The sequence below is a fragment of the Jaculus jaculus genome, chromosome 17, assembly GCF_020740685.1.
Source record: "Jaculus jaculus isolate mJacJac1 chromosome 17, mJacJac1.mat.Y.cur, whole genome shotgun sequence".
Lineage (NCBI taxonomy): Eukaryota > Metazoa > Chordata > Mammalia > Rodentia > Dipodidae > Jaculus > Jaculus jaculus.
Window position 1 is genome coordinate 9,774,832 of NC_059118.1, and position 15,228 is coordinate 9,790,059.

Below are 15,228 nucleotides of genomic sequence, written 5' to 3' on the forward strand. Positions count from 1 at the left end.
AAATAGGCCAGGCCATTTATTATTATTGCTATTTGTTTTTACAAAGGTTGTAACCTCATATTCCCTCTCCCCAACCCCTATCCCACATCTCAAAGGGCCCTCAGCCAGGTCACTGGTGTTCACTGTTGGTTTATTAAGGCCTGGGTCAGTCTGGGGGTGGAGGCGGTGCTTCAGGATATTTCTACCCACCCTGTTGTTCTTATAATCATTCAGCCCCCTTGTCCACAGTGTTTTCTGACCCGTGGTGGGTCTGACAGCAGACTTGTTTAGTGTTGAGTTTCTGGCAGGCTATTTTATTAAGTATAGAAAAGGCACTTTTAGCTCTTATGTTCTTTGGGTTCTGGGTGACATCCAATGGGGGGGGGGAAGGGTGACACAATAGAAAGGAACGATTATTTCACAATTTCAACTTTGTTGAAACCTAGTCATGAGCGTAAGTTGCAGGAAGTGATATTACATACATCAGAGGGGGAAAGGATGAACGTTTGGTCATGAGAAGGAACAGAGAGCGGAGGCAGAGGCAGGAGCAGCAGCAGCACACACGGGGGACGACAGGGGGGATGAGATCCAGGGCAGAGTGGAGGCCAGAGGGCAGACATGAGAAAGTCAGCTATGGGGACAGGGGATGCGACTTCCTCTGAGGTAGGTGAAGCCAGGGGCACAGACAAGCGTTTGAAGGGAAGAGAAGGATCAAATGATCCTTTGGGAGTTCCCTCCTAGGGTGGGGGGCTCGGGATCCACTGAATCAGTGGCCCAGGGCAGTGGTCATGTTATCAGTCTGGGGTATTTGTCCAATCAGAATGTCACTTCCCATCCCTGAGCCATGCAATGAGCAAAGGCGCCAGCAGGGGGCAGGTTATGTACTGACAAAGGAACTTCAAAGTTCATCTGGAGGAAAAAAAAAAATTTTTTTTTTTTTCTTTCAGTACAGTTCCATCCTTTACTTTATACCAATAAATCCGGCATGGAGTCTAGAGCAATTTCCTTAATGACTGTACTGTGGGTATGAATTCTGCTCCATTAACAGGGCTGTGAGAACAGGGGACTTTATTTCCTTTAAATAAAATGAAATCCAACCTCAAGCCAGTGTCCTAAAAGACCAGGATGAAAGGCAGGGAAACCCACCATCAGTGACAATGATGGCTCCCGCAGACTCTGGTGTTCTCAGAGGTCACGTGGGTCACATCCTCCCCTCCCTGTGGAGTCTTACTTCCTGCACCCCTCTTTCCTCAGGGCCTGCCTCTCTGCTGCTTCTTCTAGGTCCTTTTGCAAGTCCCCTTAGGCTCTCAAATGACCTATGAGGAGAAAGTCATTGGGCTCTATAAGCCTTTGAAAGGTGTGCAAAATACAGGCTTTGCTGAATTCTAGGGATGAAGAAAGGAGAAAACAGGGACCGCTGTCACAAGAGTCACAAGTTCAAAGCCAGTGGACACAAGTTCAAAGCCAAAGTACAGCTTGGCTGACATAGTGAATTCAAGTTCAGCCTGGATTACTTAGTGAAATTATGTCTCAAAGAAAAAACAAATTAGGGAGCCTGGAGAGATGACTTACCGGGTAAGATTGCTTACCACTCAAGCATGGGGCCTGAGAGAACGTGATTCAGCATGAGTTTAATTCCCCAGCATCTACATAAAGAGCAGAGCATGGTCATGCATGCCTGTAACCCGAGTCTGATGGGAATCAGACAGAGATCAGAGAATCACTGGAGTTCATTGGTCATTCAGTGTGATTGACAAATAATAGGTCTGGGTTCAACAAGAGACCTCGTCTCAAGGAAACAAACAGGACACTCAATGTTCTCCTCTGGCCTCTGCATTCATCTATATGAGGCAGGTGCATCTATACAGGGCACATACACCACACACACACACACACACACACACACACAGAGAGAGAGAGAGAGAGAGAGAGAGAGAGAGAGAGAGAGAGGACAAACAGAAGTGTTTGAAAAAGATAAGCGGTGGCTGAAGGCCCTGGTGTGCCCATTCTCTCTCTTTCTCTCTCTCACCCCATCAAAATAAACCACAAAAGAGGATACAGATAAGCCTTGCAGATAGTGCATGCCTATAATCCAAAGATTTGGGAGGTTGAGGCAGGAGGGTCATGACTTTGAGACCAGCAAGCTTTATAAAACTGTACAAGCCTAGCCTGGGCTAAATACCAAGATCTCTTCAACACCCATCTAAAACCCAAAGCAAACAAAGTCAAAAACCCCAAAATGAACAAACAAAAACTCAATGAACAAACCTCCTATCTCCCCCCAACCCCCCCCCAAAAAAAAACCTCAAGAGAGAAAAAATAAGTAAAGAACAAAATATATCTTTAATGAGAATGTACCTGCCCAGCTTTCCTGGGGAGTTCAAATTCCTACCCATAAAAGTCCTTTCTTCTGTCTGGAAATGCTTAAAGGCCATGAATCAGTCTACATAAGTTAACTAATAACAATTTATCCTGCCTACGTGAGAGCAGCTCTAACTCCAAGCTCACCGTAGTGTGCCCTGCTGTGCATCGCACACCCAAGACAAACTTCCTAAGACCCTTTTGGTGGTTGTAATTTTATGAATCTCCTGGAAAATAGTTATTTAGAAAGACTGAGAAAACATCTTGGCATCTGTGGTGGTTTGATTCAGGTGTCCCCCATAAACTTAGGTGTTCTGAATGCTAGGTTCCCAGCTGATGGATATTTGGGAATTAATGCCTCCTGGAGGGAGTGTATTGTTGGGGGTGGGCTTATGGGCTTTATAGCCAGTTTCCCCATCCCAGTGTTTGGCATACCCTCCTGTTGCTGTGGTCCATCTTATGTTGGCCAGGGGGTGATGTCCACCTTCTGCTCATGCCATCGATTTCCCCTGCCATCGTGAAGCTTCCCCTCGAGCCTGTAAGCCAAAATAAAACTCTTTTTCCCAGAAGCTGTTCTTGGTTAGGTGATTTTTACCAGCAATGCGAACCGGACTGCAACAGTAAAGTGGTACCAAGGAGTGGGGTTGCTGCTAGACACCTGACTATGTGGCTTCGGCCTTTTGTAGCTGATTTTCAAGAGGGAAGTGGAAGGAGTTGAAACCTTGGCCTAAGAGATGCCTTGCAGTGCTGTAAGTACAGCTTGATGGTCTATCCTGGTCAGAGCTGCAAGACCTGAATGCAGTAAGTACTATGGACTGTGAGGTTTGGCTTATGAGGGTGAGAAAGAGCTGTGCCTGGACTGGGCTAGCAGTTTGTGTGAGAAGCTTGCTCTTGTGCCCATGTTCTGAGAAGTTGTGCAGGGTTGCTTTGCGTAGAAATGAACTGGTGTGTGCAGAGGGATATGGCACAGAAAGAAAAATCTTTGGGTGAACTGCTGCCCGTTTAGCTGCAACTGAGAGATTACAACTTTTGAGACTGGGCTAGCTGACCTGCGCTAGGGCAACAAGAAGAATGTCAACTCTTTTGAAGGGGTCTGAGTGCTCAAGGAGTGTCCTGTTCTTCAAAGTCTGCTTTATTCCCCCCTGGATTAACAAATTGGCACCCTACCTGGTATTGTGGAGTATAAGAAATGCTGGAAAGAGGGTCATTGAGTTTGCAACACGGTCTTGTGTTTTGGAAATGGCCATGGGCAGTGTGAAGTGGGTTTGCTGTTTGCCTGCATAGAGACCCCATGGGGCCATGAAGATGAACCGTGGCTTGCAGTGGAGACCCAGTGGAGATGCCGGGACCATGAGATGGCTGCCGAGGAGCTGCCGGCCCCGATGAAGTTTTCCAGGACTGTGAGTAGCCTAGCTGGAGGGGCGGAATTGGAATGCCAGAGACTTGTTGCTGGTTAGAATTATCAGACTTGAAGATTTGTCACTGGTTTGAGTTGCTGGACTTGAAGCTACAGAGTTTGATGTTTGCCCTGGTTGTTTTAAATCTTGTATTGGTTGAATGTTTCTTTGCTATGCCCAATTTCATCTATTGCAGTGTGAATATTTATTCTGTGCCATTCTGGGTTTTTTGAGGTTATATTTTGGTATTGTGGCTCAGTTAAAAGATCTTGAACTATGGGGATGTATGAACATCATTGGGATTGATAAAAACTATGGGGACTTTTGAAGTCAGACTGAATGCATTGTATTTTACATCATGCATGGATATCAGTTTATGGGGGCCAGGGGCGGAATGTGGTGGTTTGATTCAGGTGTCCCCCATAAACTTAGGTGTTCTGAATGCTAGGTTCCCAGCTGATGGATATTTGGGAATTAATGCCTCCTGGAGGGAGTGTATTGTTGGGGGTGGGCTTATGGGCTTTATAGCCAGTTTCCCCATCCCAGTGTTTGGCATACCCTCCTGTTGCTGTGGTCCATCTTATGTTGGCCAGGGGGTGATGTCCACCTTCTGCTCATGCCATCGATTTCCCCTGCCATCGTGAAGCTTCCCCTTGAGCCTGTAAGCCAAAATAAAACTCTTTTTCCCAGAAGCTGTTCTTGGTTAGGTGATTTCTACCAGCAATGCGAACCGGACTGCAACAGCATCAAAAACTGGAGCACTTTCCAAATTCCACCATATCTCTCCCTGGCTTTCCCCAAGGTCGTCCTCACATTGAGGTGCCCAGGGAGGCGGTCCTGGACTCTCAGCTGTAGCATGGTGTGAGAGCAGATCACGGGACAAGGAGCGTGTGTGACAAACTGCACACGGCCACGTCTGTACCTTACATGATATTCACAAAGAAGAGTTCTGCCTCATTCTCAATCTAACTTCCTTTTATTTTTTTTAAAATTATTTATTTATTTATTTATTTGAGAGCGACAGACACAGAGAGAAAGACAGGTAAAGGGAGAGAGAGAGAATGGGCATGCCAGGGCTTCCAGCCTCTGCAAACGAACTCCAGACGCATGCGCCCCCTTGTGCATCTGGCTAATGTGGGACCTGGGGAACCGAGCCTCGAACCGGGGTCCTTAGGCTTCACAGGCAAGCACTTAACCGCTAAGCCATCTCTCCAGTCCCTAAATTCCTTCAAACTTCATTTATTTCTAGAGAGAAGACAGAGAATGAGCGGGCCAGGGCCTTCGGTCACTGCAAAGAAACTCCAGATGCATGCACAACTGTGTGCATCTGGTTTTATGTGGCTACTGGGGAATCGAACCCAGCTCACAGGCATTGCAGGCAAGCACCTTAACCATGCTAAGCAATCTCTCCAGACCCTATTTGCTTATTTAGTTTATTTATTTATTTATGTGTATGTGTGTGATGTATGTATGTGGGTTTGCATGTGCCAGGGCATGCATGTAGGAGGTAAGCAGACAATCTCCGAGTGTTGGTTTTATCCTTCCACCTTGTCAGGATGGGGTGTCCACAGACCCACCTCTGTCTGCCTCCTCAGCGCTGAGATGACAGGCGCCCATCACCACCACCGCTCCCAGCATTTTCTCACAGAATCGTGTTGAGGACGCTCAGTTCTCCATGCTTGAGAGGCAAGCCCATCACTGACTGCACCATCTCCTCTGTCTACGTGCCCGTTTCTAAGAAACAGTTTTCCACCACCATATAAAGCAAGAAAAAAATCTTCAGAAATTTATCAAATTTGTGCACCATTTTGGAAAATTGTGTCACAAATACCACACCACTCATGTTCTTTATAAGACGGACATCACCTGCATTGGGATAGGTCTAACACTCTTCTAAAAGCTTAGGAAAAAATTTGTATCACTTCCCCGTGTCTCCTTCAGGATGCCATGCCTAAGCTCTGATGCGACGAAACATTTATATTATTATGACCCAATTTCTCTGTTTGATTACACATAAAGTCTTATATTAGCCTCTACAAAATTATGTGTGCCAGGTCACATTTTTCCATTGGTTTCATTGTAGGAGGATTCAGGGAATAGTAATGAGTTTTACTATAAGCAGCGGTCACTGGGTCTGCCAGGGATATAATGCGCTATTGGAAACTAACACTGTCATCCAACAGGACGGTGTAGGAACAGGGGCTTGGGATAGAATAGACAGGGAGCAACAAAAACAAATACAAAATATATAAGGCAAAGGGACAAACAGACCAGAAAAGACACACACACACACACACACAGTATAGGCAGGGAAATAATGGAGACTCTGGATACTGTCATGCCTGAAAGAATCAGAAAGAAAAGTATTCATGGGGAATGACTCAAAAGAGAAGTCACTGTAACCTGGTGTAACCTGGTAGATGATGGTGGTGTCGCAGTGACTATCAGAGAGTCATCTTCCGTATGGGCACTTGCAAGGACACACACAGACACACACAGTGGCACCCCAGATTCATTTCTGGGTCACCCTTTTCCCTATAGGCCACACAACTCACCCTGGCTACTCTGAAGAGAAGAGGGGAGCGAGGTGGCGGGAAATCTTGTTTATTTGTTGGTGATACTCTTTCCAAGGTAAATCCAGAGGTAAATTTGAGGTGTGCTTCAAGGGCGTTTTAGGTTATAACACACACCTGCACTCTCATACTAAAGGAGCACGAGACCATGTAGATCGGCAGGAGACGCATTCACACCAGGGCCTCTAATCACTGCAGATGAACCCCAGACGCATGCACCGCCATGTGCATCTGGCTTACGTGGGTTCTGGGGAATCAAACCTGGGTCCTTGGGCTTTGAAGGCAAGCACCTTAACTGCTAAGCCATCTCTCCAGCTCCAATTTTCTCTTTTTTATTCAGTCTGGGCCTTCAGCCCATAGAATGGTGCCAACCACACTTAGAGTGAGTGTTCTTTCCTCAGTTTAATCTTTCTGGCAACTTCCTCACAAACCTATCCAAAAGATGTGCCTCATTAATACCTCAGTGCTATTAAAAAAAAAATTATGTTTATTTAGTTATTCAGTTGAGGGGGAGAGAGAGATAGAGAGAAAATATCTGTGCTAGGGGTTCCAGTCACTACAAACGAACTCCAGACAGATGCACCACCTTGTGCATCTGGCTTATGTAGGTCCTGGGGAATTGAACCTGGGTCCTTTGGCTTTGCAGGCAAGCTCCTTTACTGCTAAGCCATCACTCTAGTAGCCCCCTAGGTCCTTTTTATGAAGGGTGAATGTTTTGTTTTAATTTGACAGTTTCACATATGTATATATTTTGAGCCTGATCCCCTCCATTACCTTCTCCTGTCCCCCTCCCACTCTCACTGAAACCATTTCTCTTCCCAGATGATCCCTCTTTTATTTTCATCTTTTCATGTCTTATGGTACACGGAGTTCAGTTAGGGTTACTTACATGCGCTGGAGCGTGGGCAACTTACTAGTGGCTGTAACACTAAAGAAAATATGCCCCCCTTCCCCAACAACCACTAACTGCCATCCATTCCTCAGGGAGGGTGGGCGGGGCCTCATAAGCCCCTCCTCTATCCTAGGTGTCCCCTAATCCACTCCAGTGCACAACTCAAATTAACCATTAAACTCCCTGATCTCAGATTGGACTGGAGATAGAAGCTTTACACATTGGTTATCTAATACCGTGACAGTGCAGAAGGTTTAAATGCGTGCTGATAAGGAGAACGTGATCTGCAAGGGGAATGTGGCAGGTAAGACTGCAGGTGTCACAGGCAACGGGACCCCTGCAGTCACAGCTCTCCTCCGCTTGGATCACACCCTCCCTCTCTTGCCCTCCGGATCTTCATGGCAGGAGCCTTTCTGAGGACCTACTTCTCCCCAGCTGCCCCCTGGCTGGGCTGCTCTTCTTGTTCCGGAGCCTCAGTTCAATTCAGACGCTCTTTTTACTTTCACTGCAACGGGGTTTCACGTTGGTTTTTTCGGAACGTGTATGCACAGGTGACGTGATGTGTGTGTGGTTGGGGGGATTGGCACAAGGTGTCTTCCCCATTGCTCCCCTCCCCATTTTCTGAGACACGCTCTCTCACAAAACTGGGAGTTAGACTAGCTGGATTGTGAGCCCCAGGGATCTCCTATCTCTGCCTCCTCAGCACTGGGGTTACAGGCCTGTGCCACCCCACATCTGGCTTTTACTTAGGAGTTGGGGATCTGAACTCAGGTCCTCATGCTTCCATGTCAAGTACTTTACCCACCGAGCCATCTCCCTAGTCTTGCATACGGGGTATTTTTCTTCATTTACCAGTGATACCAGTGGCTGTCTCTCTGCTCACTGTGCTCCTGGGCACAGACCAAGTTCTTTTGTAATTTGTGTTGCCAGTGCCTAACCTAGTGAAGACTCAGTGAATCTCGACTGCTTGCCTAGCTAGCAGTTTTCCTTCAGAGGGTAAGAGGAAGAGCTATCTATCAACTATAAAAGCTACTTAAATAATTAGTGTTTAATCCCCTAAAGGAAGGAGGGAGTTTTCAAATCAGAGCTTTTAGTAACTGGGGGATGGGCTCTCCGCTTCATCCATGGGGAGGGAAGATGTCCGGGAGGAGGGATTGCCTAACCGTAAGGACACTGACCCATCACAGATTCCCATGATGCATGTCCTAGCCTGGCAATCCCCACTGGGTCCCCCGAGTTCTTTACAATAAGCATTATCATCATACTTCAAGGGTGTGGGAACCTGGCGTATTGATTAACAAGATTTCAGAGTTCTTGGAAATCTGGATTTTCAGCTGGCAGAACCAGATTGGGTGAGACTCTGGTGAAATCCAAACCGTCCTTGGAACCGCAGGTAGTTTCTCAATGTGGACTGTCAGACATCAACAGCTGGCTTTTTTTGTTTTTTGTTTTTTTAGTACTAGGTATTGAATGCAAGACCTCACACCTGCAAGTGCTCTCCCGCTGAGCTACATCTCTAACCCTGTGAAAACACGTTTTTTTTTTTTGAGGTAGGGTCTTGCTCTAGCCCAGCCTGACTTGGAATTCACTCTGTAGTCTCAGGCTGGCCTCAAACTTACAATGATCCTCCGACCTCCGCCTCCTGAGTGCTGGAATTAAAGGCCTGGGCCCCCACGCCTGGCGAAAACACTTTTAAGCAATTTTTATTCAAGCAATCGCTTAGAACCCATGCCCGACACATTTTCTTTCCTACAAGCCCCTCGGTTGTATAATGCAGGCCAGTTTTTGGTAAGAAGGACAGAATGTCACACTCCTAGATTTAGATTTTTACCTGTATTTCTAAGCAAGGCAATAAACCCCCCCGTGGCAATGTGTGCTTGTTGAGTTGGAACCAGTAGCCATTCATCACACACTTGTGACTTCGAACACAGTTACTCATTTCCTTCCATGCAGTGGGACGCTTTCAAATAGCATGATTTCTTTGTGTGTGTGTGTGTGTGTATGCACGTGCATCAGGAGTGTTTATTTATTACAAGTCAATATCATCTACGATGACTGGGATGCCACCTTGTCGAGCTGCCTCTCAGCTCCTCCGCACGCTCTCACTCGTAGCGAGCCAGAGGCACAAAAGTTGGGGGCACTGAGTCCGCCTCATCAAAGGGAAAAGTACAAGTTGTACAATCTATAATTACTCACCAAACTCAGTTTTTCCCAGAACTCTGGTCCTTCTTCCATTTCTCTGAGGCTCGGTGGAATGTACCAAAAGCAAATATTGGCATATTCAGGCTGAGGGTTAACAGAAAAGAACATGAAAGTTGTTTTGATTCATCCTAGAATGTAACTAAGAAAATACTTCTTAAACTCTCAGCATTCCTTCTGGAGTCATGGTGATTGTATAACTTTTTAAAAATACTTTATGCTTTACTTATTTATTTGAGAGAGAAAGAGAGAGAGAGAGAGAGAGAGAGAGAGAGAGAGGCAGAATAAGAGAGAGAATGAGCATGCTAGGGTCTCTAGCCACTGCAAAAGAACTCCAGGCGCATGTGCCATCTTGTGCATCTGGCTTATATGGGACCTGAAGAATCGAACCTGGGTCCTTTGGCTTTGCAGGCAAGTGCTTTAACCACTAAGCAATCTCTCCAACCCATTATTATTTTTAATTTTTATTTATTTATTTGAGAGGGGGAGAGAAACTGGGCATGCCAGGGCCTCCAGTAGCTACAAATGAACTCCAGATGCATGTGTCACCTTATGGATCTTGCTTATGTGGGTCCTGGAGAACTCAGCCTGGGTCCTTTGGCTTCTCCAGCAAGTGCCGTAACTGGGAAGCCATCTCTCCAGCCCTCAAGTGTGGGATTTTGATAACACATCAGAATCTTACTGAATAGATATCCCTTCAGCCCAGCTTCTGACAACAGCCTCCTGGGAATTTTGTCTGTAGCAAAGGGTTCTCTTCACAAAGGGGGCCCCAAACCAGGAAGAAAAGGGCAGCTCTGACTCTAGCCAGCGCTGGCCATCAGATAATGTCTGAGAAACAAGCACACAGTCGCCCTGGCTCCTCCCTCCTCAACTCTGACCCCTGATATCCATTACAGCGCTCCATATTTCTGGTAATTTTCTTTCTTTCTTTTTTTTTTTTTTTTTTTTTTTTTGAGGCAAGCCCAACAGAAAGGCCTTTCTTTTTATGTAAGAGAGTGACAGTGAATGAGAGAGCAAAAGAGAGAGAGAGAGAGAGAGAGAGAGAGAGAGAGAGAGAGAGAGAATTGGTGTGGTGGGGCCTCCAGCCACTGTAATCCAACTCCAGATGCGTGGGTCACTGTGTGCACATGTGCAACCTTGTGCACCTGGATTACATGGGATCTGCAGAGTCAAACATGGGTCCTAAGGCTTCGTAGGCAAGCCCCTCAGCTGCTAAGCCATCTCTCCAGCCCTGGTAATCCTCTCTGATGTGTATATATATGTATGCATGCATACATATAGATGCACATTTTCGTGTGTGTGTGTGTGTGGTGGCCAAGAGGACAGCCTCAGGTGCTGTTTCACACTGACCCTGTTTATCTTTTATTTGCGTGTGACAGGGTCTCTCATGCACTTGAAGATCCTCCTGCTATTTCTGATAAATGCAAAAGCCCCTCCCGTTTCACAGCAGCATGCATGTTCTGATGTCACCAGCCAGCCCCGCCTTCCCCTAAGAAATGTTGCTTTGAAAAAATAAAAAAGTGAATGGCCTGGACCCCTGAACCCCATACATAAAATTCTGAGCAGGGGTGCATTGCAGAATTCTTTGTGTGGAACATTCAGAACTATGCTCGTCCCTGATAAGGCTAGCCCAGTGGCATCGTGTGAAGCTGGGTGGGGGATTCTGGAGTGGGTGGCCCATGTTTGAGAAATTCTGAACTGAGTGAAGTGGCACTTCCCAGTCACCCCCCCCCCGGAAAGCAGGTTTTCCTACCAGACACAATTTAGATAAACTATTAGCTACTTTCCTTGTTGCTGGAACCAAATGCCTGACACAATTTAAGTGAGGAAGGGTTTATTCTGGTTTTTAATTCAAGGATGTAGTCCATCATGGTCGGAAGGGCATAGCAGTAGGAACACGAGGCAGCCAGTCACGACATATGCACAGTAAAAAAGAAGAGAGGTGGGCTGCAGAGACGGCTTGGCAGCTAAGGCCCTTGCCTGTAAAGCCTAAGGACTCAGATTAAATTCCCCAGTCGCCATGTAAGCCAGATGCACATGGTGGCACATGCGTCTAGAGTTTGTTTGTAGTGGCTGGGGGCTCTGACATGCCTATTCTCATTCTCTTTCTTCCTCAAGTAAATAAATTATTTTTGAGAAGGGAAAGAGAGAGGGAGAGAGAGAAATGCCAATGCTCAGTTCACTCTCTCCTTCTTACTCAGTCTGGAGTCCCAGCCCATGAGATGGCGCTGCCCAAAGTGACGGTGGGTCCTTCCCACCCCCATTAACCTAGGCTAGGGACTCCCTCACACACACGCCCAGAGATCTGCCTCTTAGCTGAGTCTAGATCCTGCCAAGCCAACAGTCAATATCAACCCTCACGAATAAACCTGGGGTAACATGCTGGCGCACGCTGTCACCCCGCCATTGTCATGCTGACTAGGACGGCTCCGTCATCACTGAACCACGACATAGGATATGCCATGCTGAAAGTCATCACAAGACATGAACTCAGTGACCAGAAGATGAGCGACATCGTGTTAGGGATTCCCAAGTGAGACACCCAGCATTGTATTCGGGAATGATTTGGGGTCATGCACTCTTTCCTCACTGGATGCTTGGAACTGGCAGTATTGAAATGCCTTTGATTTTTCTTTTTTCCACTACAAACACAGTCTGTAGATAACAACCAATGTGATCCAGTTCTCACTGGCTACCAGAATCGCACTGCTGTGCTTCTGTGAAGTCCCCAGAACTTCAGAAAGACGAAAACAGCTCTCGTCTCACATCGTAAGATCAAGGTCGGTTCCGTACTGAGTTCTGATTTCAGTGGATTCTAAATCACAAGTGAACCCCAGCAACATTTCAGCTCCACAAGATAGCTTCTTGATCTGCCTAGCCTTTCATCTTTGAAATTTCTAACATTTTTATTGTGTTTGACAAAGAAAAGGAGCTACAAATCTTGAAACTACAGAGTAGTTAAAAATGAACTACTGTGTAATTCAACTCGATTTCCACAAGTATCTATCGTGAGGCTATAATAAGGGTTTTCTGCATGTGCACATTTGTGTGTGGTGTGTGTGTGTGTGTGTGTGTGTGTGTGTAAAGTGATGTTAAGTGTCTTTTTGATCATTCGCCATTTTATTTGCTGGACAGGGTGCCTCACTGGACCCTGACCTCTCCCCTTCAGCTAGCCGAGGGGGCCAGGTTGCACTGACGATGCTCTTGCCTCCACCTCCCTTGCATCGGGGTTACAAGTGGGCTACCATGCCCACCTGGCTTTGATGTGGGTGCTGGGTCCTCATGCTTGACTAGCAAGGGTCACATCCACTGAGCCATCCCCATATCTCCTAGTTTGTTGTGTTTAATTAAACCTACCCAATTTGCATGTGGCGTTCTGATTTATTGTGTACTAGGTTTGTCTAGGTCAGAATATACTGAGCTATCAACTTCTTTGATCATTTAAAATGATTAAATATGGGGCTACGGAGATGGTTTGATGGTTAGAGTCACTTGCTTGCAAAACCTGTTGGCTTGCATTCAATTCCCCAGCACCCACATAAAACCAGATGCTATAAAAGTGGTCCAGGCATCTGGCATTCACTGGCAGGGGCAAGTGACTGTGGTGCATGGCACACATGCAAATGAATACTTTTTTCAATGATCAAATATTTAAGAAAATTATTTTCCATTTTTCCCCATACTCCTCCTTACTTATGCTCTTCCCCCACCATAGTCTGCTTGCTGATGTCACAGCATGCACCTTCTTTGATCACTTCTCAAGTAAAAAAATTTATATACATACATACATATATATATATATATATATATATATATATATATATATATACTTATTTATTTGTAATCAGAAAGATAGAGAGAAAGGAGACACAGACACAGAGAACAGATGAAACAGGGACTCTTGCCACTGCAAACTCCAGATGCATGCACCACTTTGTGCATCGGACTTTACGTGGACGCTGGGGAATCAAACCAGTGTTGTTAGACTTTGCCGGCAAATGACCTAACTGCTGAGCAATCAATCTCTCCGGCCCCTCTGGTCACTTCTTGATCCCCTCTTGTGATCTCCTATCACTTTTATTTTTCCAATTTCATCCATTTCCCTGCAAACTTCACAGCTTGAATTGACTTTACAGCTGAACAGGCTCTGTTGTGTATAGGTGCCGGGCTGCCATTGTGAGTCATCAGTGGATGGACATCTAGGCTGACTCCCTTTCCCAGCTATTGTGAAGAGAGCAGAAAGGGACATCGTTGCGCAAGTGTCTCTGCGATCTGCTACGGAGGCCTTTGGGTACAACATAATTAAATCTTTTTTAACAAAGTAACTGTGACTAAATTAGAAAGTAGAAGAAAAATGGAGTTTTCTGTCTGTGTCTTTAAATATGAGCTATTTCCCCCCCCACCCCCCAGGCACGGATGACGTCTCTGCACAGCTTCAAGTCAGCTTTGTGGTGCCCAGCGGGCCAGAGTGGCGGTGGGCTCTGTAGCGACTTCTTCTGTCCCCACAGTGCTCTTGGAGGGCGCTTGCCGGGGGCATGTCGCCGTAGGAAGGGGCAGTTCTTTGTGCTGTGGGCACACCTCATGGTCTCCTGCAGAATGCCGGGTTCTTTTCAGCAGCACTGGGTGTCCTCCAGTAAGCAGCCACCTTCAGCATGTGTCCTGTGCAGCTCCCCATCTCCATCCTTCACCCCAGGGCTCTCACAGCACCTCTGCTCAGCAGGGGGCACGCTCACCTTGGCACCTGCCTGCACGTCGGCTCTGGAGCCCTCTACAGGTAGGGCGCAGCTACGTCCGAGTTCTCAGGGCACCCAAAGGGAGAGGTCTAGAGACTCCTGCCAGCCAGTCCTCCCCTCAGTGAGCTTCCCGTCGTCCTGGGAGCCAGGGCCACACTCGGCCCTGTGCCATCTGGATGTGTGTCAGGCCCTTACCACGACGGCCTTCTCCTTGGGGGCTCCCTGTCATTGTTAGAAAGGAGGTGAAGGAGGTGGCTCTTGGTGTTACCTCTGCTATAGTTCTAAGGATCCCGTTCTTCCCCGAGACAGACTTTCATGTCTCCAGGCTCCTGTTACTAATTCGTCATGTATGTGTGTTCTTACATGCATGTGCATATATGTATCTCCGTGTGTGTATACGTATATACATACATTTGTAAATGTAAGGCTGGAGTGATGGCTTAGTGGTTAAGGTGCTTGCTTGTAAAAGTACGTACGTGTATATTCTCATGTTTGGAGACACACATATATATAAATATACATATATACTTGGATATATATACATCCAAACATATACACATGTACACACACACATGCACACACACACACATCTTTCTCATTTTATGTTTCTAGTCAGTTTTTTCTCCCTTCTGCCTGGACTAGGACATCAAAACTTTGATTCATTTTCACCTGCAGGAGGCTAGTATAAGGCATTTCCCCACAGCTTTGTCTGATATTGTAGACTCTTTATTTCAGCAGTTGGGCCCCAGGCATTTTAAGTTTGTTTCCTAGAGTTCCTGTTTGTGGAGATATTTGGGGGTGGCATATGTGTGATTCCTTGTACCACCCACATTCTCTTCTGGAAAGACGTGGCTCCATGACAGGGCATTTGACAATGTGCAAAGGGCCTCTGACGCTTTACTGGAAGGAATCCGATCCTCTGCTTGGTGGCATGACTTCCTTTCCGTCATTTCTGGAATGACTAAGATTGGAGAAGTCTTTGAAATGTTCACACGGGACATGATTTGAGTATTTCCTGTCTCTTTCGCTCTGTTGCTTGTATTTCACAAAGGGACGTTCTTCAGGAAATGTCAAAGTCCCGATGACTGCTTTCA

General features: G+C 46.4%; 1 protein-coding gene across 2 annotated transcripts in view; it reads right to left on the reverse strand.

Annotated features, from left to right (window-relative positions):
• The window catches only part of Gadl1 (glutamate decarboxylase like 1), a 212,265-nt gene that overhangs the window by 51,268 nt on the left and 145,769 nt on the right, over positions 1 to 15,228 (reverse strand). For both annotated transcript variants that reach the window (XM_045136747.1, XM_004662079.3), the window contains one exon: positions 9,399 to 9,488. In XM_045136747.1, coding sequence (XP_044992682.1) covers positions 9,399 to 9,488 — 90 coding nt within the window. The remainder of the gene's footprint in view (positions 1 to 9,398; positions 9,489 to 15,228) is intronic.